This window comes from Ursus maritimus, unplaced genomic scaffold (assembly GCF_017311325.1).
Source record: "Ursus maritimus isolate PB19 unplaced genomic scaffold, ASM1731132v1 scaffold_29, whole genome shotgun sequence".
In the NCBI taxonomy this organism is placed as follows: Eukaryota; Metazoa; Chordata; class Mammalia; order Carnivora; family Ursidae; genus Ursus; species Ursus maritimus.
Genome location: NW_024425452.1, coordinates 22,983,861 through 23,006,297, shown reverse-complemented (window position 1 = coordinate 23,006,297; position 22,437 = coordinate 22,983,861). Strand labels below are relative to the sequence as shown.

Here is a 22,437-nt window from a genome sequence, read left to right as displayed (position 1 = left end):
AAGACAAATAAATGAAAAACAACAACATTTTGAACTAAGTATGTCCATAAATACTGGGATATTGCCTAAGCTATATATAGATTGTCATAAAATACAAATGGCTCCATGGGACATCCAAAAGAGATTTAAAAAAAAAAAAAAAAAAAGCTCTGCCCATACCTTAAAAAACAGTAAATACTATGACAGCCACAGTGAATCTTGCCTACGCTCAACACTCCAACTCCACCATGCCTGCCACTAGAGGGACGTCATCAATGAACTCTGGCCATGGGACGCCCCATTAAGAACTCTCCACAAATTTTCGTAGCTTCACCCGACTCATGGGGCTTCATGTGAGGTTCACCAGGACCCTGGCAGGGCTCCACATGTCAGTGCTGGCCTCGCGCTCTTCGTCTCAGAACTGCGTGGGCTGCCCGCCCGTCCCCACTTCCCCCGGCGGCAGTACTCTGTTTGCTCAGGCTGCTTTCCTCCGCCAGCCAATCTCAGTGTGCTCTCTCCTTTCCCTCTATGTGTTTTACTGGACGGTTCCTTTCCAACTCTTTTTTTCAAAAGTTTTATGGAGGTATAATTGATATACAAACAACTGAACATATGTAATGTGTACAATTTGATGACTTTGGACACCTGAAAACATCTGTGATACTCTCATCACAATCAAGGTAATTGTCATATCCAACACTGCCCAGAGTTTCCTTGCCTCCCTTAGGTGTTTGTTTTGTTTTGTTTTGTGGTAAGAACACCTAATATGAGATCTATACTCTTAACAAACTTCAAAACGCGCGATACTGTGCAGGATACTCCACAGGCAGGATGTGGTGCAGCAGATCTCTAGAATGTCTTCATCTGCAAAACCGAAACTTTATACCTATTGAATAACAACTCCCATTTCCCCTAGCCCCGGCAACCACTATTGTGTTCTCTGCTTCTCTAAGTGTGACCATTTTAGAGATCTTATCTGAGTGGAATCATGCAGTCTTTGCCCTTCCGTGACTGGCTTAGTTCACTTAGCAAAATGCCCTCCAGGTTCATTCATGTTGTTGTAACTGGCAGGAATTCCTTCTTTTTTTAGAGCGCAATTTTTACGCGTCAGTTGTCAATTCCTGAAGGAAACCATCTCGATCACTATCTTTTCTAATTCTCTTCCTTTGTTCACTTTTCTGTAAACTAAACTTGAATCCCCAGAGGACAAGGACAATATCTTATTCATTTTTGTAAGCCCTGCTCCTAACAGAGTATTACGTACATGGTAGGTCTTAAATAAATGTTTGTGAAATTGCTTAACAATGTAAATTAGGAACAGGTCGATGTTTTTATAAGCTCATTTTCTTAAGATATGAATTAATATGATCTTAAAAGGACTGCTTTCGAAGAACTCTGTTTATTTCTACCCATTAGAGAAACAACAGTCCTCTTGCTAAAATACACTATGTTCAGAAAAATTAAACATGACGATTGCCTTCCCTTGCAATGCTGCCCTTGGCTAAGTCCTATAAGCATGAGTAGGTGCCTCCCAAGATTTTTTTGCAACATGCTGGTATGGTCATCCCTTCAACCTATCATCTGAACAACTTCAAAGATCCAAAACGGGATGAAAACCGTACCCCAACATAAAGTTTTGATAATACTTGTATTAGAGAAAAGATATTTTAGTCAACTGGAGGAGTTATCCCAGAATCAAAAAGACAAAGAATTTCCATAAACCACAATTCCTAAACAGAAAATGAGCTATTTGAGACCTTTTCTTTTAAAACAAAAGCTGACCTATGAATAAAAACCTTTTCTTTTTTCATGGATTTTCCCCCTTATTTTTGTAGTAGGTTATTTTACAATATTTTATCATAATCGGTGTTTTGTTATATCACAAAAGATAATAAACCACCTTTCTTTTAAATACTGTGACTCAGGATTTAACAAACACTGTATCAGACTCATAGCTGAGTTGAAATTCTAAATCCAATACTTGAAATAAAATAAGTACCTCTCTTCCCCAAACGCTCTGGCAATAAACTAAAACTGGTGGAATTGAGCATTATAAATTCTTTCATAGAATCGCATACTTCTTAATCTTCTAAATTCTTCAGTAAACTCAGTTGATCTATAGTTGAGAACTCATTCCAGGACTTGGAGTAATCTTCTTTCCTAGATATTTGGCAGGCTTGTCACAAAAGCCTTCATCATTCAAATTCCTCCTTTGAGACAATTATCCAGTTTTAAAAGCAGTATCGGATGTTTAGAAAGCTACATGAAGGTCTAATCTTGCCTGTCCGCATTCACCAGCTTTTCTTCTTTATAGCACAAGACAATTATTGCAAATCTTACAACGCGTTCTCTGTTTTGCCAGAAAATTTGGAATAAAAATCAACAAAGCTAATTCCTTTAAAGAATGGCTTCCAGGTCCCCAATTTATGCCTCTTTTTTCCCCACCTGCTTTTATAATCACTATCCATTGACACCAGTACATTGCTAACAGAACGATTCACTGGAATGGCGAAAGTGGATGAAATGAAATCAATGACAGGATGGCAGGCAACCTTGTTCATTTCTGGCACACCCACCCCTGACCACATCCTAAGAAATTCCTAGGGTGCTAGGTCTGGAGCCCTCTAGCGGTGGTGGACGGTGGTTCTGGTCTTTAAAAAGCCACTTACTTTCTGGTTTTCATTTTCTTATCTACAAAATATATTCATTTGTTTACTCGTTCATTAAGTAAGTTCAAAAAAATTGCAGGGCAGCAGGCAGGCCTATAAAGAAAATAACAGAACAAGCACAGCGCCCTGTGCCACTTCAGTGCGGGAGGTATTGATTGCAAGGGTCACAGACGATGACACCTCACACGCTGAGAGTGCTGACAAAGGCTATGCAGGAAAGCTGAGGTCAAGATGAGTCCTGGACAGAGGAGAGCTTACTTAGGCCTCTAGATGCACAAAGATGGCATTTTTGAGATAGTAAGGGAAGATGACACTACAGGTTACAAACGAAAAAAGGGCATAGAGGAGGATGGGAAAAGAGAAGTCAAGGGCCGTCTAAGAAGGGCCCAGAATGACATGTAGAAGATGCAGAATCCATCTTGAAGGAGAGGGAAGCTATTAGAATTTCAAGCCAAAGGGTCACACAGTCTGAGTTATCACTGAGAAATATTACTCCGCTCGTAGACGGTAGAGGCAATGAGCCCCTCTCTGAGACGGCTACTAAAATACGGATACAGAGTGACAAGGGCCAAACGAAGGCAGTGGCAATGAGGAAAGAGAGGAGATGGATTCGTGATCTATCCGGAGGTAGGATGGACATGATTTAGGAACTGTTTGGATATGGACAGTGAGGGAGAGAAAGAAAATCTAGAATTATTTCTAGAGTTTAGTTTGGGAACATGCTACTTTTGTAATGTGTAGGAGACCTATAAGTGGAGACAGTGAGCAGGCAGTGGGAGTGTATGAGCCTGGAACGCAGGAGGAATGTCTGGGTTGAAATGAAAAAAACTGGAAATGTTTAATGGGTGCAACATATAGATAGGAGAGGAGGGAACACTGGTAATGGAGACGAAAAAGGTTGGCCCCAGAGGTAGGAGAAAAAAATATCAATATCTCTGCACTGAGAGAATTGGGAGTTTCAAGGAGAGAGCAGGCACCCCTGTAAATTCCTATAGAGCAGTGAAATCAGATGAAGCCGGATCAGCGCCCAGGGAATTGCATGCCTCTGAGATTACTGGTGACCATAGAGAGAACAGCGCCATTAGAGTAGCCTGGACACAAATCAGACTCTGACGGGTTGAAGGGTTGGCAGAGCCACAAGAAAAGGAATACATTTTCTCGAGGCTTGGGGTAAAGAAAAATATGAGCTAATTGGTTAGAAGATCTTTATAGCTCTGTTCAGCAACAGCATTCTACGAAATTCTACTAACAAAACAGTTATATCAAGAAAAGTAGACATGCTTCTCCAGATATCTAACTTACTACCACCCTGGACATTAAGAAACCGAGGAAATGGAGCCAGGTAGGCTCAGATGAGGATTCATCTGCTTGGAGACTTGGCTTAGGGTGCTCGTGCAGACAGTACAGTGGTTCCTGTCCATGTAAGAAAGACGTGGGTGAGGTGTGCAGACAGCTACTTGCCTCCCTTACCTCGTGGTTTGTGTGGTGGTGGGAGGTGTAGGGAGTATAATCATTTTATTTTATTTTTATTTTTAAAGATTTATTTATTTGACAGAGAGTGAGAGAGAAAGAGATCAAGTGAGTGGGGGGAGGGACAACAGGGGAGGGAGAGAAAGAGAATCTCAAGCTGACTCCATGCCCAGCATGAAGCCCAACAGGGGTTCGATCTCACAACCCTGAGATCATGACCTGAATTGAAACCAAGAGTTCAACGCTTAACCGACTGAGCTGCCCAGGTGTCCCAGGAGTATAACCATTTTAAACAGTAGAAAGATGGAAATTAGCTACAGGGGAGTAAAATAATCCATAGATAAATACACAGAAAGAAAGAGGGGCTCTCCTAAAGAACAGTCATCCTACTGTTTACTCACAGGCGGTCCTGGGGGGCCTGGTTTTCCTGGAGGACCTGTTTTTCCTCGTCTTCCCTGGAAACCAAAGAGAAACAGACAATAAATACTCTGATGCCTTTTTGCTTTTAGATGAGACAATATTAAATGGCCATTTTAAAGACAGTAAAAATTAAAAATTAATTCCAAGCCTACCCGACCTTTAAACATCAATGAAATCTAAAAGCTACAGGCCAAATTTTAATGACCAACAGGAGAAAAATAGTGCCTGGAATGAATAAACCTGAACGTATGAGCAGTCCTTTAAATGCTGTCTGCCTTGATACTGTAGTCAAATAATATAAAGTATGTGAAAGATGATCTAAGATTGGCATTTCATCTGACAATTCTATGGTTTTGGATGCAATAAAACCTGCATTTGTCATCTTAAATTGGTATTTCTCAAAGAATGGTCTGAACTGTAATTTCATCGGGGTAACCCGAGGGTGAGATTGGGTGTTACAAATGCATAATCTGGAACTTCGTCCTAGACTTACTGGTTTAGAATCTCTGGGGAAGGAAGTCACGCATCTGCATTTTAAAACCATTTCAGGTCACTCTTATGCTCACTAAAGTGTGAAAAGCACTACCCTAAGCTATACCATAATTTTATGTATTGTATAAAGCACATCAACTAGCTCTTTTCATCCCTTTGGATGGTTAAGCTATTTTTTAAGTAAACTAAAATAAATACCCCTTGCTTATTAATCTTCACCATTGCATTGAATGTTAACTTTCCCAAGTTCACCACTAGCTAAATTATTGCAAGAGTTAGAAAAATAAGATTGTGCTAACATCTCTAGGTGACTGTGTATCTAATATCATTTAAGGGCACTTAGGTTTTTTTATAAACTTACTTTAAAAATTTTTCCTTTTCTAATAGAAGGATGTAAGCCTAAGTATTGAAAGCATACATTTTGAATGAGAAGCATTTTCTGAGCATGTTTTATTTTAATTTTTTATTTTTTAGAAAGAGCATGGGAACGGGGCGGGGGGAAGGGCAGAGGGAGGGCAGAGAGAGATAGAACCTGAAGGTGGGGCCTGGAGCCTGATGCAGGGCTCCATCTCAGGACCTTGAGATCGTGATCTGAGCCGAAATCAAGAGTCAGACACTTAACCAACTGAGCCACCCAGGTGCCCCTCTGAGCATGATTTATAAATACAGTCACTCTACTTCATTGTTAATAATTATTTTATTATCATATTGGCAGTATATTAATACACATTAAGACTTGTTGCTACTGACAAAGTAAAAGTATTGGGTTAATCTTTCAACGTTTTTGGGGGTAAGAACTGTAAACATAAACACAGAAAGGCCCATTTCATTTGCTAATTTTCTTGCTCTGAAAGTGTCAGACAAAGTAGCTTCCTCTCTCCGGTTTTTGTCTAGGCTGGGAGTGGGGTAGGAAGTCCAAGGCCAGTTAAACCAGCGGAGTAAACTTTGGGAGAGAAGTAAGCACATACCACACTATGATTGCGTGGGAAATGCTTGCACTGTTGATGGGAAGTTAAATGCACCCCATCAAGAGTTCATATAAAAACAGCAGCTGTTTTTACCAACAATCCTAGCGAACACCTACAGAACACATTTTTAAAGACTTTATTAAAAACAGCACTATAATTAGTGGTCTTTTCATGTATTTCCTGTTTCAGAGATCTGAACCTGGGAGTTCCTTTGGGGAACTGTAACACTGGAATGAATATATAATTTAATAGTCTGTATACTTAATAGAAGTTATACCCATGTACATCATTTTCTGGTCTTGTAGTTTACACATTCTGAAAATCAATATATTGGGTCTTTTAGTAAACGTAAGTCAATTAGACCCTGAGGACTAATCAAGGATAAAAAGTTTACTTAGAAAATGGAAGCACTGTAATTTATTTATTCACAAGAGCACAAAGAAACAAAATCAATGGCATCGAAGTGGGTGATTGGTTCTTTCTTTTAGGTTGAGGTAAGTTAAAACCTTGGGATCAACTTCTGTGTGCATTCTCCTTTCTTTAAAGGAGACATGTATATTGATCTGGGCAGGAACTGGGGAAAATGAGGCTGACTATTGATCAACTTTTATCACAGAGTGAATGGTTAAGGCAAACCAAATGTCAGATGCCGTAACATACCACTGGCACGTCTTAGGATGAGGAGTACAAACGTTCATGATTCAGTACGGTGTGGGCAAGCATCCAAATTCTTGGGTATCACTGCTGATTTACACGATCATTTAAGCCAGCCTCGCAACTGTCAGAGTGCACTGCTGCGGACGCTGGAGGAGCACTGGGGAACGCTGCTTTTGTTTACGCATCCTTGCTAAGGGTGCATGTGCAGGAAAAATATTTCTTAGGGCTGTTAAGTTACTGGAACATATTGTGTGCAGCAGATAACTTCAGATGGCTTGTCTTTTCAGTTTAAACATGGTTCGGTTCATAGGCTTGAGTTCGTAGTTATACCCTAATACTGATTTGAATACTTCTAAGGGATTTTCCTTGCAAAGCAACACAGTCCCCATTTTTTTAGCCATACAGCCAAATATGCCTTAAATATATTTGGACTTAGGACTTTAGCTTAAGTCTTAAGTTTTAGTGATTTATGAAGAGGGTTCTGACAGGACAGGGTAAATAGATGAGAAACATGGTGGAAGCTTCAGAAGATGATGTCTGGGAGTGGTCTTGAACTACTGTAGTGATAGAAATTGTGGGCTTACTCCCAGGCAATTCCAAGGAACCCCACAAGTTCCTTCCTTTGTCTTCTTTCCTCCCAGCTGCACTGAACAGTCTTCCATTTTCCTATTCCTCCAAAACATCTTTTGTTTTTTCACTTAAAAGCATTCGGGAAAGGCAAAAGCCTCCCTAAGAAATAATGTAGATTTTTGGTAGGGTGAATTTTATTATTTAAGCCAGGATAATTCAGGGAATATTTTATATTAATTAATGTTAATTATTATTTATATATCTATTATTAATAACATATGCCAAGACAGCAGGCATAAACCACAACTCTCATCTTAGGACTAAAATCAGATTCCTCCAGCTTTTCTGAGGAAAGTGTAATCTATGAATCTCTGTTCTTTTCCTTACTGTGTGAGGATGCTTGGGGCTAGGGGCAAGGGCTCTTGCTGGTGGGGGCAATGCGATGGGAGGAATGGTTGTCTCATGTTTGTCCCTACTTCTGCCTCCTATTTCAGTGCCTTCACTGCAAGTCTTGCTCAAGACCCACTGTAAAGTGAGACAAAAATTAGGGACTTGGATGAGGGTGGGGATGAAAATCTTGGCAGACAAAGACAAATGCTGGGCTGGGGTGGCCTTCCTGGTTAGGATGCCTGCTCCCAGGTGGCCATTTGTTCATAGGCAATTCTAATAAATTGGAGTCTGGCTGAATCTCCAAGTGGATGGGGACCTACTGTTCCAGCATAATCACAATTGGGCTAATCTAACACTTTTCTGAAAACGGGAGTATAAAGCACAAAACAGATTTACCCTATCAGGTTGCCCTGGAAACCTCAAAGTGCTCAACATGTAAGTTTCCTGTTTGGAAATAGTGTAAAGGTTATTAGACAGCAGTTTAGATGCTTGTCTAATGATGTAAGCCCAGGGGTGCTCAGACCTGATTGTGCATCAGCATCATCAGAAGGGCTAGTTAAAACAGATCAGTATGTGAGGAAAAGGGAACCCTCGTGCACTGTTGGTGAAAATGCAAATTCGTGCAGCCAGTTTGGAGGTTGGATGGTCCTCAAAAAAGTAAAAATAGAACTACCATACTTATTCCAATTTACCACATTTGCTAAAGAAAAAGAAAACACTAATTTGGAGAGATATATGCACCCCTATGTTTATTGAGCATTCTTCACAACAGCCAAGATATGGAAGCAAACTAAGTGTCCATCAGTAGATGAACAAATAAGATATTACACACACACACACGCACACACTGAGATATTACTCCCCCATAAAAAAAGAATGAAATCTTGCCATTTGCCATAACATGGATAGACCTAGAGGGTATTAGGCTAAGTGACGTAAGTCAGGTCAGACAGAGAAAGGTAGATACCATATGATTTCACTCATAGGTGGAATCTAAAAAAACAAAACAAATGAACAAACAAAAGAAAACCTACTCCCAAATACAGAGAACAAACTGGTGGTTGTCAGAGGGGAGAGGGTGGGAGAATGGCTGAAATGGGTGAAGGGGATTAAGAGGTACAAACTTCCAGTTATAAAATAAATAAATCATAGGGATGTAAAGTACAGCAAAGAGAAGAAAGTTGATAATAGTGTAATAATTTTCTTTGGTAACACATGGTAACTAGACTTACTGTGATGATTATTTTGTAATGGATATGAATGTTGAATCACCATGTTGCATACTTCAAACTACTAGAATATTGTTTATCAACTATACTTTAAAAAAAAACCAACAGATTTGTGTCCCCACTTCCAGAGTTTCTGATTCACTAGGTCTTGGGGCAGGGCCTGAGAATTTGCATTTTTGACAAGTTCCCAGTAATGCTGATGCTGCTGGCCTAAAGACCGTACTTTGAGAACCCCTCCTATAAGTCTCAAGCTCTTATTCATATTTAAAGTCAGGCAATCATGTAGAGCTGCTAATATCTTGTAAATCTTGTAGCTTAGAACAAAAACGCCCAATTGGTTTTGTGATTATGTGAATTTATGTGAATAAAAAGCCCATTGTCAAGTTCAAGAGCACCTGGACTAGAGTCCTGGCTTTTTCTTTTATGGAAATTTTTTGTGTCAAGGTTTCATTGCTGTAAAGTTGATATTTATATGCAACACGTCTTCTAAGCACTAAAAAAAAAAAAAAAAAGATCATATGTAAATTCCTACCATATACACCCATTAGAATGGCTTTCTTTCAAAAAACAGAAAATAAGTGTTGGCAAGGATGTGGAAAAATTGGAACACTTATTCACTCTTGGTGAGATTGTAAAATATTGCAACTGCTATGGAAAACACTAGGCAGATTCTTTTAAAAAAAACCTGTAAGTAGAACTACCATATGATCTAGAAATCCCACGTCTGGACATATATCTAAAAGAACTGAAAGCAGGCTCTTGAATTTGTCCATCTATGTTCATAGTGGCACTACCCAGAATAGACACGAGGTGGAACTAAATCAAATGTCCACTAACAGATGAATAGGTAAACAAAACGTGGTATATACATACAATGGAATATTAGTTAGTCTTAAAAAGGAAGGAAATTCTGATACAGGCTACAACATGGATGAACCTTGATGATATTATGCTAATGAAACAAGCATAGTGAAATAAGTCACTAAATGAAAATACTGTATGATTACTGTATGTATCACTTATATGAAGTATATAGAGTAGTCAAATTTATAGAAATAGAAAGTAGAATGGTAGTTACTAGGGGCTGGGGGAAGAGTAAGAGGGGAGTTGTTTAATGGGATAGAGTTTTAGTTTTGCAAGATTAAAAAGTTCTGGAGATCTTTTTCAGAACAATGTGAATGTATTTAACACTACTGAACTGTACACTTGAAAATGGTTAAGATGGGAAATTTTATATAATATGTATTTTTCCTCAATTAAAAACAACAACAATACTCATGACATGACATCCCAATACATGGTGATAATAACGTTAGTTCCTTCTCCTCCTGCTTTTCTACCATCCTCTGCCAAATTTTCTACATTTTTTTCATTTAAAAATGTTTGATAATATATCAAGAAAACCTAAATTATGGATTGTGCATGAATTAAAAAGTGTAACCAACTCTTAACTATGTCTATGGAATTTTTTTCATCTAAAATAAAAAGGTGCCCACAAAGCACAGAAATATAAGAAATAAATTGTGGGGTATTCATACAATGGAATACTATACAACAAAAGTGAATGGAATACAACTACATACAACAATATGAGTGACTCTTGCAAACATAGTGTTCATCAATTTATAAAAGAAATAACCTCGGGCAAATTTAATCCATGCTGTTAGAAGTTATGACAGGTTACCGCTGTGGCAGTGGGGAGTGACAGAGAGCAGCAGGGGGGTTTTACGGTGTGGGTGATGCTGAACTTGTGGGTGTGTTGAACTTATATGCCAGTGACATGGATGTGCTCAATATTTGAAAAATCATCAAGCTGTATATCCTTATAATACATACATTTTTCTGAATGAATGCTACAATAAATTTAAAAAAAATGAAATGAGGAAATTTCAACAATAGAATGATTTTATTTGAATTATCTAATGACTTCAGTCATCTGCATTTGCTGGGTGCAAGGCCACAGAGGGTCACTATTGTCAGGAAGACAAAAAAAAAAAAAAAAAAAACACCACCAAATAACCCCCCAACAAGTCTACTTAAATAAATGACATCTACAAATTTTCAACAGTTAAAAATAACCATCCTTCCAGGATGACTTGCAGTATGAGAGCACATGTATCTTAAATTAGTCACTTGATTTATAAACACTTGGCCCTGCAGGAGCATTAAGAAGAGAAAGAATGCAAATAATGGTCTACGGGTACTTATCTGACAGATGGTTTTTGCTGCTGTTGAGGATGATGATGATGAAGACAAGGTTATAGCAGTAATTGGACTTAAATAAAGGATGGTATGCAGACTGTGAGCCCACAGAGGAGACACATGTGAAAGCAGTCTCTCTGAATTGCCAGATCTCGCTAATACAGCTGGCTCCTCTCAAATATTTCCCTGTTCCCGTGTGTGTATTTAGCACACTCTTAGGCATCAGCTCAGCCTGAACAAGGTATCAAGGAAATGTCAAGGAAGAGGAGACAGAGCCTTGACTGGCACCCACAACTGTGAATGAGGTGTTAATTACACAGGAAAATATTACAGACTATTTGGGAAGTTTCATTGTCTCTTTTTACATTGTGAGCGGAAATAAGATTTATGACTGATGTAAAAAGTTACCACATTTTGAAATCAATGATATGTGAAAAAAATGGGAAAGGAATACTTATGTAAGCAATGCATTATACTCTAAATGCATTTTACTTCTTCACAGATATTTAAAAATGCATCGCCGACAGCAACAACTCTAGTCATAACGTTCTCATTATTTCAGGGATCAGACAAGTGGCTCTTGTAAGGACATGGGAAGAAGACGTAATTCAGCATGGACAAGTGATTTGAAATAGGTTTAGAGATAAGGAAAGAGGAATCCATAATGTGATGCCATTCTCAATATTGCCTTCCTCAGTTAGGGTGGGATCTCAAATTTCTAAATCATCGTGCAATTTCCCCATCTTTCTGTCCCTTTCCCTTCTTTTCCTTGTACAGACTTTGAGTAACTACAGTAGCTTTTCAAAGCAAGTTGGAAGGAGGACAATATTCTCCAAAAACCTCCTCCTCCACAACTGAACAAGTGGTAATCTGAATAAATGATACCACTTCATCAAAGCATTGGACTGAGCCAAATGGTCTGGTCTGTGGTCAGTAATGTCTATAGTCACTGTTTAGTATTCCTATTAAGTTATTATGTTGTTACTAATTTGGTCATGAAGATAAGTAACATCAAGGTCTGACCTCTTAACGTCCTTCTTATTGGATGTACCAACAATCAACTTTTCCCTCTGTGCCCTGAGCTACCCGTGGTGTACCACAAAATCATAAGAAAAGTCTATGACTATCAATTATTAAAATGGTTACCATTCATCAGGTGCTTGCCATGGTCCAGGCATAGAGTGGCAAGCAAGGACTTAACATTATTTTGCTTAGTCTTTTCAAAACTACTGTGGGTGGGTGGTACTGATCCCCTTTTCCAGAGAAAGAAGGGTTAAACATCTAGCTCCAAATCTCTTTCCTCTTAATTGGTGGGGCCAAAATTTAAACTCAAGTGTATCTGAGATCTTAAAACCCATAATCCTCAGGATTAAGGTTTCCTTGGTGAGTATCCTAATCATTCACAATTTAGGTTACTTTGCTGCTGTAATTGTTGAGGTTCTCTTATTTTCTCACAACCAAGGCAGATTTTTAAATGTCCCAGTTCCTTATCACATTGTCCTTTGGAATTTGGGTCTTCTGAGGTCTCACCTGCTCTCCTGATTTCTCTTTGCCCTCGCCTCAGAACCTACCCTGACTTCGGCAGACCTTCCAACGTGCCAACCACGTTGGAACCTTCCATTAGGATTTGTCTGGACTCCTGTTTGTCTTGCCAAACCACCAACTCCCTCAGTTCCAATTTCTGGCTTTGTTTTCTATGCCTGCCATTGTCAATCTCTGTCAAGGCACTTGATTTATCTTGGTATCATGGGTGGGGCAACAGAAGGGTGTGGCTAAACAATTTCCTGAACATGCTGTGAATATATTTTCACATCTTTGCGCCACATTAAGAGGGTGGATGCTGGAAGTGCACTGTGAAATGTTCTTTTCCTCCATGACTAGAAATTCACAGCAGGCATGCTCACGGACTAGAAAAGGGGAATCAGGCTTTGTACACTGCCTTCTTTGTCTGAGGGTGATGCCATTGGTCTTCCACATCTCTAAGCACTTTCAGAATGCCTCGTGAAGGCTGAAATTTATCTTTCACCTTTGTTAGGGTAACTGTTATATTTCTAATGTAGGTAGATAAAATCAACATGTAGATGGAAAAATGATGCACATAAATTGTCATGTCTACATTCACAGAAATGTGAAAATGAAAACAACGTAGTTAGAGAGGTCAGAGTCTGAACACACTTAGCCTCACCAGCCAGCACTGGGACAAAGAAATCATTAATGACATTTTATATCTTGATTTCAATTAACATAAAGTAATAGAGGGTATAATTTCAGCATTTTTGAGTTGCTTACTTTAAAAGATGGGATGTACCCTCAAGGGTGGACTTTTAGAACTGCATTTTCAATGTGCAGAATTGATTAACCAACATCAAATAAATTCATAGGAATACATTTTGCAGCTATCCAATAATTGCCTGGTAATGGAAGAGAATTCCAGAGGATCCATAAGATGAACTATACAGGTCACCTGATTTTGAAAGAGAATTTTCAGGGCATAATTCTCAATTCATCAATTTGAATTTGCTAGGTCAAATTGCATTTGGATATTTAAATGCTGACTTCAGAATCAAACCCTAACAAAAAGATGGGTGAATTTGTTTAAGAAAAATGTACTGTGCTTTTCATACTGTGCAAGGGGAAAATACATTAAGATGACTAAGACCTGGATCTTGCCTTCAAAGTACAAGAGGAGGGACAGTTATTCATAACAACTATTTGGATAGACTTGTTCATCTGGTTATGAGTAAGCTTAGGAGTTTGGGGCGGGGTGGGGGAGTGAGAATTAAGTTCCTTCCTGTACTAATCGTGTGCTATCCTGGAATAACTCTTGTCAATCTTCTCTTTAGGGAGATGGGGAGGGAGGGTCACCAGCATTGGAGTGAAATTTAGGGAGGAAGCCATCTGTACACCCTCGGCAACAAGATGGGGCACCAAACCCTAAAATGCCTTCTCAACTAGGGAGAGCTTTTCCTGGATGCTTCCACACTGACACAGATGCGTGTATCCTCTTTGGTCCTTTTGTCCTCTGATACTTATCACAGCCTTTCAATCAAGTGTACTCAGAGGGCATTTCCTAGCTCATTACTCCTTTTTCTTTTCTTTTCTTTTTTTCCCTCGATTATTGATTGATCCAAGTATTGGGAAATGTACTGATGACCTTCAAACACTGAACACTTGAGGACATGCCATTATGCAAAACTGGGTATATTTTTTCTTGAGTTGAATACTACTTAACATTTCTTTAAACTTCACATCCAATGTCACTTGAAACTATGACTGGGTAGAAATAATTCAGAGTCAAGCCTCATCAACCTGACAGACAACCAGACAGTCTCTTTCTCCTTCAGCTCCAACCTTTCCCCAGCATAAGGTAGGATTTCCTGGGAAAGCCAATGTCCCACTTGGTCCTTGTGGCTCTGGTGGTGGGTCATTTGGTGGGTTCTTTTTATATTCTCTGATTTTTCCATCCCCTTTCGCACTATCCTATAAGCAGAAATCCCAGCTCCATCTTGTTCCAGCATCCTGCCTACCTGTAGTACAGACATGTATACATGCCTGTATACATACGGATTCGTACATAAAACCTACCCAATTCGGCTTTCTGGACCACGTAAAACTTCCATCACAACTTTTAAACTCTTCATTTGTTCATCTGCCACCTCTTCACTGTGTCTTTGTAGGACATTTTTCCCACTCTCAGGCAGCACACGCCCAGATTCATTCATTCATTCATTCATTCATTCATTCATTCAATAAACATTTACTGAGCCCTTAATATAGCCAGACCCTTTCCTATGTTCTGGAAATATCTTCAATCTTTTCCTTTTATTGGGAACAATAATAGTAATAGATACTATGGTCCTTACTCTATGCCAAACACCATCCTAAGCAAATTACATCTATTTATTCATTAAATCTTCAAAATATCTTTGAGGTATCTCTGCCCTACAGATGAGGCAACTGAATGACAAGCAACTTACCTACAATCACCTGGTTAGTAAGTAGCAAAGTTGGGAATCCAGGCAACTTGGCTGTATCATCTCTGATCATTACCACTATGTTATACTTACTGCATATCTGATAACTAAATAGATAAAGATATGAATTTTGGATAGCAACAAGAATTATAATTTAAAAAAGCAGGGTGAAGGATATAAAGTTATATAGGGATGCGTGCAGTTTTAGATAGAAAAATTAGACACCTGAACCAAGTGAGTCTGTGAGCCACACAGGTCTGAGAAAGGGCATCCATCAGAGGGAACAGCAAAAAGGAAGCCCTGAATACAGCTTGTTCAAGGAACAGCAAGAAACACAGGTGGCTAGAGAGGAGCAAGCCCCTGAGGGGGTAGCAGGCAGGCCAAATTATGCTGGGCCTCATAGATTATGATGAGGGTTCTAAGTTCCATTAAGCTCTTCTACTAGAAGTTCCATCTTAAAAAAGTCATATAACAGAGGTTGATCTAAGATAATAGGCAGGAAGGCAAAACTACTATAAAGTCATCATTTAATATAGGGGCTCAACAGAACTGACTTTAGGTTATCTGAGTTAGACTGTTTATGGCAACACTTCCTTCCATTGGTGCAGATAATCAGGTGTTGATTATCGAAATAGCATCTTATGATGGTTAATTATATGTGTCTACTTGACTGGGCCATGGTACCCACATATTTGGTCAAACATTATTCTGGGTGTTTTTGAAAAGGGTGAGATTAACATTTAAATCAGTGGACTTTGAATAAGCAGACTGTCCTCAATAATATGAGACTTGTCCAATCAGTTGAATGTCTGAAAGAACGTCTCAAAGACTGGCAAGAAGGAATTCTGCCAGCAGACTGCCTGTGGCCCCAAACTGCAACTCTTTACGGGGTCTCCAGTCTGCCTGCTTACTCCACAGATTTGGGATTTACTAAGCCTCCATAACTGTGTGAGCCAATTCCTTAAAATAACTCTATGTATACAGATCTTGTTGGTTTTGTTACTCTTTGTATACATATCTTGTTGGTTTTGTTTCTTTAGAAAACCCTAACACACATTTCCATTTACTTGTACAAAATATTTTTTACTTTCCATTAACATGTTACTGAATATAATATCTATTATTCTCTGATATTTACCCAACCCATTGTTTTTGACTAGAAAAGAAGATATGCGAGATCTATTTTATCGTTCATTGTGCACTATGGCTTTAAAATACAGAAAGCTGCATTGTGTAAGTAATCCTGGAAGACTTATACAAGAATATTAATAATTTAATGAACTCGTACTCAAGGGGGAAAAATGTTCTCGAAACATGTCAGGATGAATTTTCAAGGGAAAGACCTAATTAGCAGTGTCTGAAGCATATGTCATCACATTTAGAAAACAAGAACTAGTCCCTGTGGACAGAATGGTACGTTGGATTTTAAAGCTTTAACTACTCTAGTTAATATGTATGATTAATGAGCAATATGTCAGTTAGCTGGCCTAACTCAAGTGAAAGACCTTGCAGGGGAAAAAAAAGATATTTAAACTAATATATAGAAATATGTAAATATAGTTTATAATCTCTTTTATATTATGATCAACCAATAACTTAGAGTCCTTATTGGGAAATAATGTCATAGCTTGGATGGCTTTTAAAATATAGGATCAAAGCTACAAAGATGCCCTAAAATAATAGACGACCAAAGGTCCCAATGACTTAGCAAATGAATCCAGAGAGGCTGATAAAAGACAAAAAGCCCTTATTGTTGTATTATGGTGGAGAAACCAACAGCTGGGGAAAAAAGTGTAAATAGAAGTAGTTATGTCTTTATCTTTTCCTTATATGTAGTATTTTTATCTGATTATTTAAGTAAAATCACATCAACGTAATAGGAGTTAAGTCCATTCAAAGGAGTCTATTTGATACCGAGATCTCCAGAGGTAAAAAGAAAAACCCAATTGCTTTTATTTGTGATTCTAAACATAAAATCATGTGGTAATGTTCATAGATTCATTTGAACATTTGGGCTCCTGAAGACAGAACCTTAATTTAAATCCTTCAGAAACATCAATAACTAAAACTACAAAAGAACTAATGTTGCAAATGATCAAAACTATAGATTTGTTTACTACCTTAATGAGAAATGAACTGCCAGTGAAAAACACAAATGATTCAGAAAACAAAGTAAACACATAATCTTAGATCAATAACAAGTGTTTGTACATTTATTACTTATTACCTACAGTGTTTACTATATGTTGGTTATTGGAAATTAAGGAGAAAATTAGACACAGATTCTACCCTTGATGGGATTATAATCTAGTATTAGAATATTTCTCTTCTTCCCTCTGTATAAGGGTCTTCCCCCCCCCCACACACACAAAATTAAAGTTGCTTAAGAGATCCAAGAAAAGAGTTTAATTCACCATTATTTTCAAGATTTGGAAGTTATGTGAAACTTGGATATAAATGGCTTTGGATTATTAGAGTAGCAATATTTCTGTTTTGGCGTACTTTAATTATGTAGTATACTTGGCTGTCCGTGGTCATATTTTATATTATATAGAAAAGTATATATATTCACTTAAGGTGGATATAGATTCTAACTTATATGTTTATGACAAAAATAATTGATCAGTGGCTTAACAACAATGATAGGATGGAAAACAGTCTGCGTTGTTGGAGAAACCACAGACCTGACCACTAGTACCTTCCCTTTCACTCATGAGCTAAGCAAACCTGACAAGTCACACAATCTCTCAGCCCTAGCTACATCCACCTTACAAGAATAAAAAGATATCTGCCCTCATGGAGCATGAAGTCTAGTACAGAGACAGAGAGTAACAAAATTAGTAAGTTTTAGTGTGGTCAATGGTGACAGATGCAACCAAATAGAAAAGAGGAGAAGGGGATAGGGAGTATTGTGAAGAAATCAGAGAAGGCTGTATTGCAAAGATGACCTGTGAGCAAAGATCTCAAAGAGGTGAGGGAGCAGCTCTGTGGAAATCTGGAGGAAGTGACAAGCACAAGGGCCCAAAGTGGAAATTTCAAGGAACTGCGGAAAGCCAGTGAAGCTACTATGGTGTGAGAGGAGACAGGAGGTAGAGACTATGGGGCCTGTGGGGCAGAACCCTGTCGGCCATTGTAGGGAGTTCAGCTTTTACTCTGAGAAAGGGCCCTAGTTTGTCCTTTGTAAAATCTGAATATTCATGGATGAATAAGCCACAGGAATAAAAAGAACAGCGCAGGAATAGAGTCAATGGTATTGTAACAGATGGTAGCTACACGTGTGGTGAGCACAGCATAACCGACAGAGATGTGGAATCACTATGTTGTACACCTGAACTAATGTCACACTGTGTGTCAACTATACTCCAATAAAAAAAACTCAAGATAGAATACTCATTTCATTTAGAGGTGAAGGCCAAAGTTATGAACACCACCTCCTTAGGCAAAATGTTGTTTACATTTGAAAACCACAATTCTAAGTTTTAAAAAGAGCATTTGGGATATAGTTTTCCTTCGTATTTGCCAAGAATGTAATTGATCCACAAGCTAAGCTTTGGAATGTGTTCCACTGCCTTCTCCATGCCCCCATGCAGTTTAACCTCTCTGGAAAGGTCTGGAAGCTTCTGTACCAAAGAACGGATAGGCGTTTATGGATAACTCTGTTGTTGTAGAGCGGCCACAGAAACTATGTAAGGAGAGCATGGATATGTCCCAATAAACTTCATTTACAAAAACAGAAGGTGGGTCAGATTTGGACCAAGCTTGGCTCCTGACTCCCAGTTGATTGTTTTCATTGTTCTACCTTCAATGTCTACAATAGTACCTGGCAAACAGTAGGTGCTCAATAACTATTTGTTTTTATTTTTGGACTGAGCTAATAATTAAAATAGAATTAAGTGTAATTCGTTGAAAAGATACTGGACAAATGAGGAGCTTGCGCTAATGGAAAAAGAATGGGGTCTCATTCATTACTATAAATTTAGACAAGGATCAATACCCAAACTGTGGGATTAATTATGTCTCGAAAATTCTTTAGGATCTAGTGATGTTTTTATTTTTATTTCTGTTAATATTGTTATTGTAGGGAACACAAGATAAAACCCTCTTAAGTACTCTGAAATTATTTTCTTGAGAATTTTAAAAATGCAGATATATAAAAAGAGTAATGTAGCAAATGATTACTTTCCCCACAATATAGAATTAACAACTGGTAATATTTGTAATATTTTCTTCAAATCTTTTTAAAAATAAACAAAATGTTACAGATTAAATGGAAGTACTTTTGGACCACCTCTAGTCCTGTTTCCCTCACTACTCTCCAGGTGTAACTACCCTCATGAGTTTGATGTTATCCTTGTGCTCCATGTATTCTTTTAAAAAATGCACACATACATGTATACATATAAATATTAATAAATAACATATTTTGAAATTTGTATAAATTATTTTTTGTATGTATCATTTAACAATATTTTTGTACTCAATAATTTTGTACTCTAGCCTTGTTGGGAGTATGTGTGTGTGTGTGTGTGTGTCTGTGTGTGTGTGTCTGTGTGGATAATATTTCCAAAGGATAATATTTCCAAATTAGCAAAATACAGAAGTACAAGTACAAGACTATTTATTATATTATGAGGCAAAGTCTTAATTGTTTTTTTCAGGTTTTGTATATTGGGGTCTAATGTTGCTGAAGTCTTTCATCCAAGAAAAGAACTAATGGCCCAAGGAATTCAGGAATTTAGCACCATTTTATTTTCCTCTGTTAGAAAAACTTCATCCTGTAAAATGTCAATTCAATTAGTAACATATGGTAAGTGCTAGAATAGCATAACTCACTTGCAATATTTCAATTCATGCAGCTAAATTTTAAAACGCCTAATTGGGGATCATAAGGATTTCCAGTTACATAAAACATTAGTAGTATCTGTAATAACACAATAATGGCAAATATTTTGAAATGGAGTCTAAAATGTAAACTGAGCCAGCTGAAATTAAATCTGGGTCTACTCATCCAAAGTATCAGTTTCTTAGAGCTTTGAAATAGAGTATCCGTGTTCAATAAGCTAGATATATAGTGACCTTAAAAAAGCCTTTTGTCATATTTCATCACCATCAAGGAATGAAAAGAGAAAGAATGAAGACTCCTTATGAAACATTTGCAGTCCATAAAACATTTCAGAAAGTACTTTGTCAACCTATGCTATAAATAGTTTAGTCGTGATGTGCTGCTGGACTTAACATGTGTCTATATGATGACAAAGAGAAGAACCTCCCAGACTGTTCTATAATACCTCTAGAAATACGTTTGGGGAGAGCCAATTATAGTAAAAGTTCATTCATCTAGCACTTTTATTAAATGGAAAAGTCCACCAGATGGCACTTCTGAGCTCCCATAGGATAGTGCTAACTGACTTTGATGACCCAGGAGACAGGGCCACCAGTTAGCTGATACAGTACTTTTGTGCTAATGAGAAAAAGACACCCTTCGTCCTGGTGGCTGGAGTCAAACAAGGGGGCACACAATTGGTTAGTGACACAGGCTGGATTTCAGCAGCCAAGCACCTGTTGACTGGTTGTACTTCTTCAGGGCAAATGTGTTAGGTGACAAAGCCACAAACGTCTCTGGGATGCTAAAAGAACCACTAAATCTTTTCCATGCTTTTAATACTAACAGATTACACTGTGCTCAAATACTTGGAAATTACTGTTGTAAGTATGATATCACATTTAGCAGTTAACGAGCACCTGCCAGTGACAGGCCCTGTCCTGGCTACATTCCATATATGTTTTTCTAATCATCACTTCAGTTTAGGCATTGTTAGTGTCATTTCTACTGCAGAGCTGGAAAACCTGAGGCTCAGAGAGGAAGGATAGCATTCCCTGGGTCACAGAACCCGGGCTCCTCCAGAAGTCTGCATGACTCCAGAACTCATGATCTTTGAGGGTTCGCATTGCTGAAATGATGCAGAGGTTAGCATTTTATTAATAAAAACTCAAGCAACCAGGTTTCCACATAAGGTAGGAACCCATCAAGTGATGAATGGCCCTCTTTCCATTGGCAAGGTGTGTCGGTTGCTTTGGCTACCAAGGCCATTCTATGGCAGAAGGAGCACTTCCACCTACCAGCTAGCATTCACGCGCACAAATTGTAGGTCAGGGGAGAGAAGGAAAGTTGAAGGTGTTAGTAGGGAAATAAATCAAGACAGCCTCAGACAGAGAGGGGGCTGGGCAGAGACAAAGAGGCAGAGAAGCTTTTGTACCAGTATCCGGTACAAAATCAGTATCATCTGATGTCATGCATTTTCCACTACATTTGTTAAACTCTTCTGAATATTCTGTTGTATTCTATTTCTTTTTAAAAAAGTCTTATTAGGACCTATTAAGTTGATTTCTGACCTGCTAATGGATCATTGCACACCGTTTGAAAAACACGAACTAGAGCTACTACGGAACTAGAGCTTAGTAATGGATTTGTGTTAGAACCCAACTCTACCAATTTCTTGCTCTGTGACTCTTCAACTTGCTCTTTAAGTTCTTTAAGGCTCAGTGTCCTTTTCTGAATAATGGAGATAATAATCCCTAACAGAAAAGGATGTTGTAACCAGGATAAAAATATAGAATTACCATATATATTATTTATATTGGTGTAATATTGCATATATAAAGATTATATTATTGGTGTAATATAGCACCAACTGATGAGATTGTCCAAAATTTTCAGTTTTGTGACCAAGTCAGCTTTAGCCAGGCTAAAATTAGGCATGTTCATCTTACCTAAAGAAAACCAGTCAGCATGATCCTAAGCTCAGCTACCAAGTTAGTTATCCTTACAGATCCTTACCTGGACACATGTAACTATATCTTGTTTGCCTCTCTATGCACCTAAATCCAATACATAATTGCCTTTTTGTTGGGCTTTAGGGTGTTTAACTCCTTTGTGTAAAATGGATCCTCAGATCTTACAAAGGTAAGTCAGACTGTTGTTCACATTTTACCCATTCATTCCCTTTTATCTTCTTCTTCCCAAGGAGCGAATCAACCAAGAGCAAGAAAGGAGAGTCCTCTTTACTCTTCAAATACTGTTTTAGAAAATCCATTTACAAAATGACTTTTAGCTCCTCTGCTTGTCTTGACCTGTAGTTAGATTCCAAAAGAACTAACATGGGTAGCCAGGAATAAAGCAGAGCAGATAGTAAAATACATTAACCTGGCCAACTGCACATTTCTCTTAATTATTACAAGGTTGAACTACTTTAAATGTTTAATTAGCAATACTTAAAATAAAAGGAATTTTTTTGCTGGTGATAAAATTTTTGTTACATTTTTGGCCTAAAGTCAATGTAACTCACTAAGTCAGTACTTCTCTAACTGTGGTGGAGGACTGGTTTTTATTTATTTATTTATTTATTTATTTATTTAT

The 22,437-nt window shown here is 38.1% G+C and overlaps 1 protein-coding gene across 1 annotated transcript in view; it reads right to left on the bottom strand.

Moving 5' to 3' along the window:
* COL19A1 (collagen type XIX alpha 1 chain) overlaps nt 1-22,437 on the bottom strand; it is a 299,548-nt gene that overhangs the window by 92,226 nt on the left and 184,885 nt on the right. Inside the window, exon 16 of the mRNA XM_008684899.2 lies at nt 4,520-4,573. Coding sequence (XP_008683121.1) covers nt 4,520-4,573 — 54 coding nt within the window. The remainder of the gene's footprint in view (nt 1-4,519; nt 4,574-22,437) is intronic.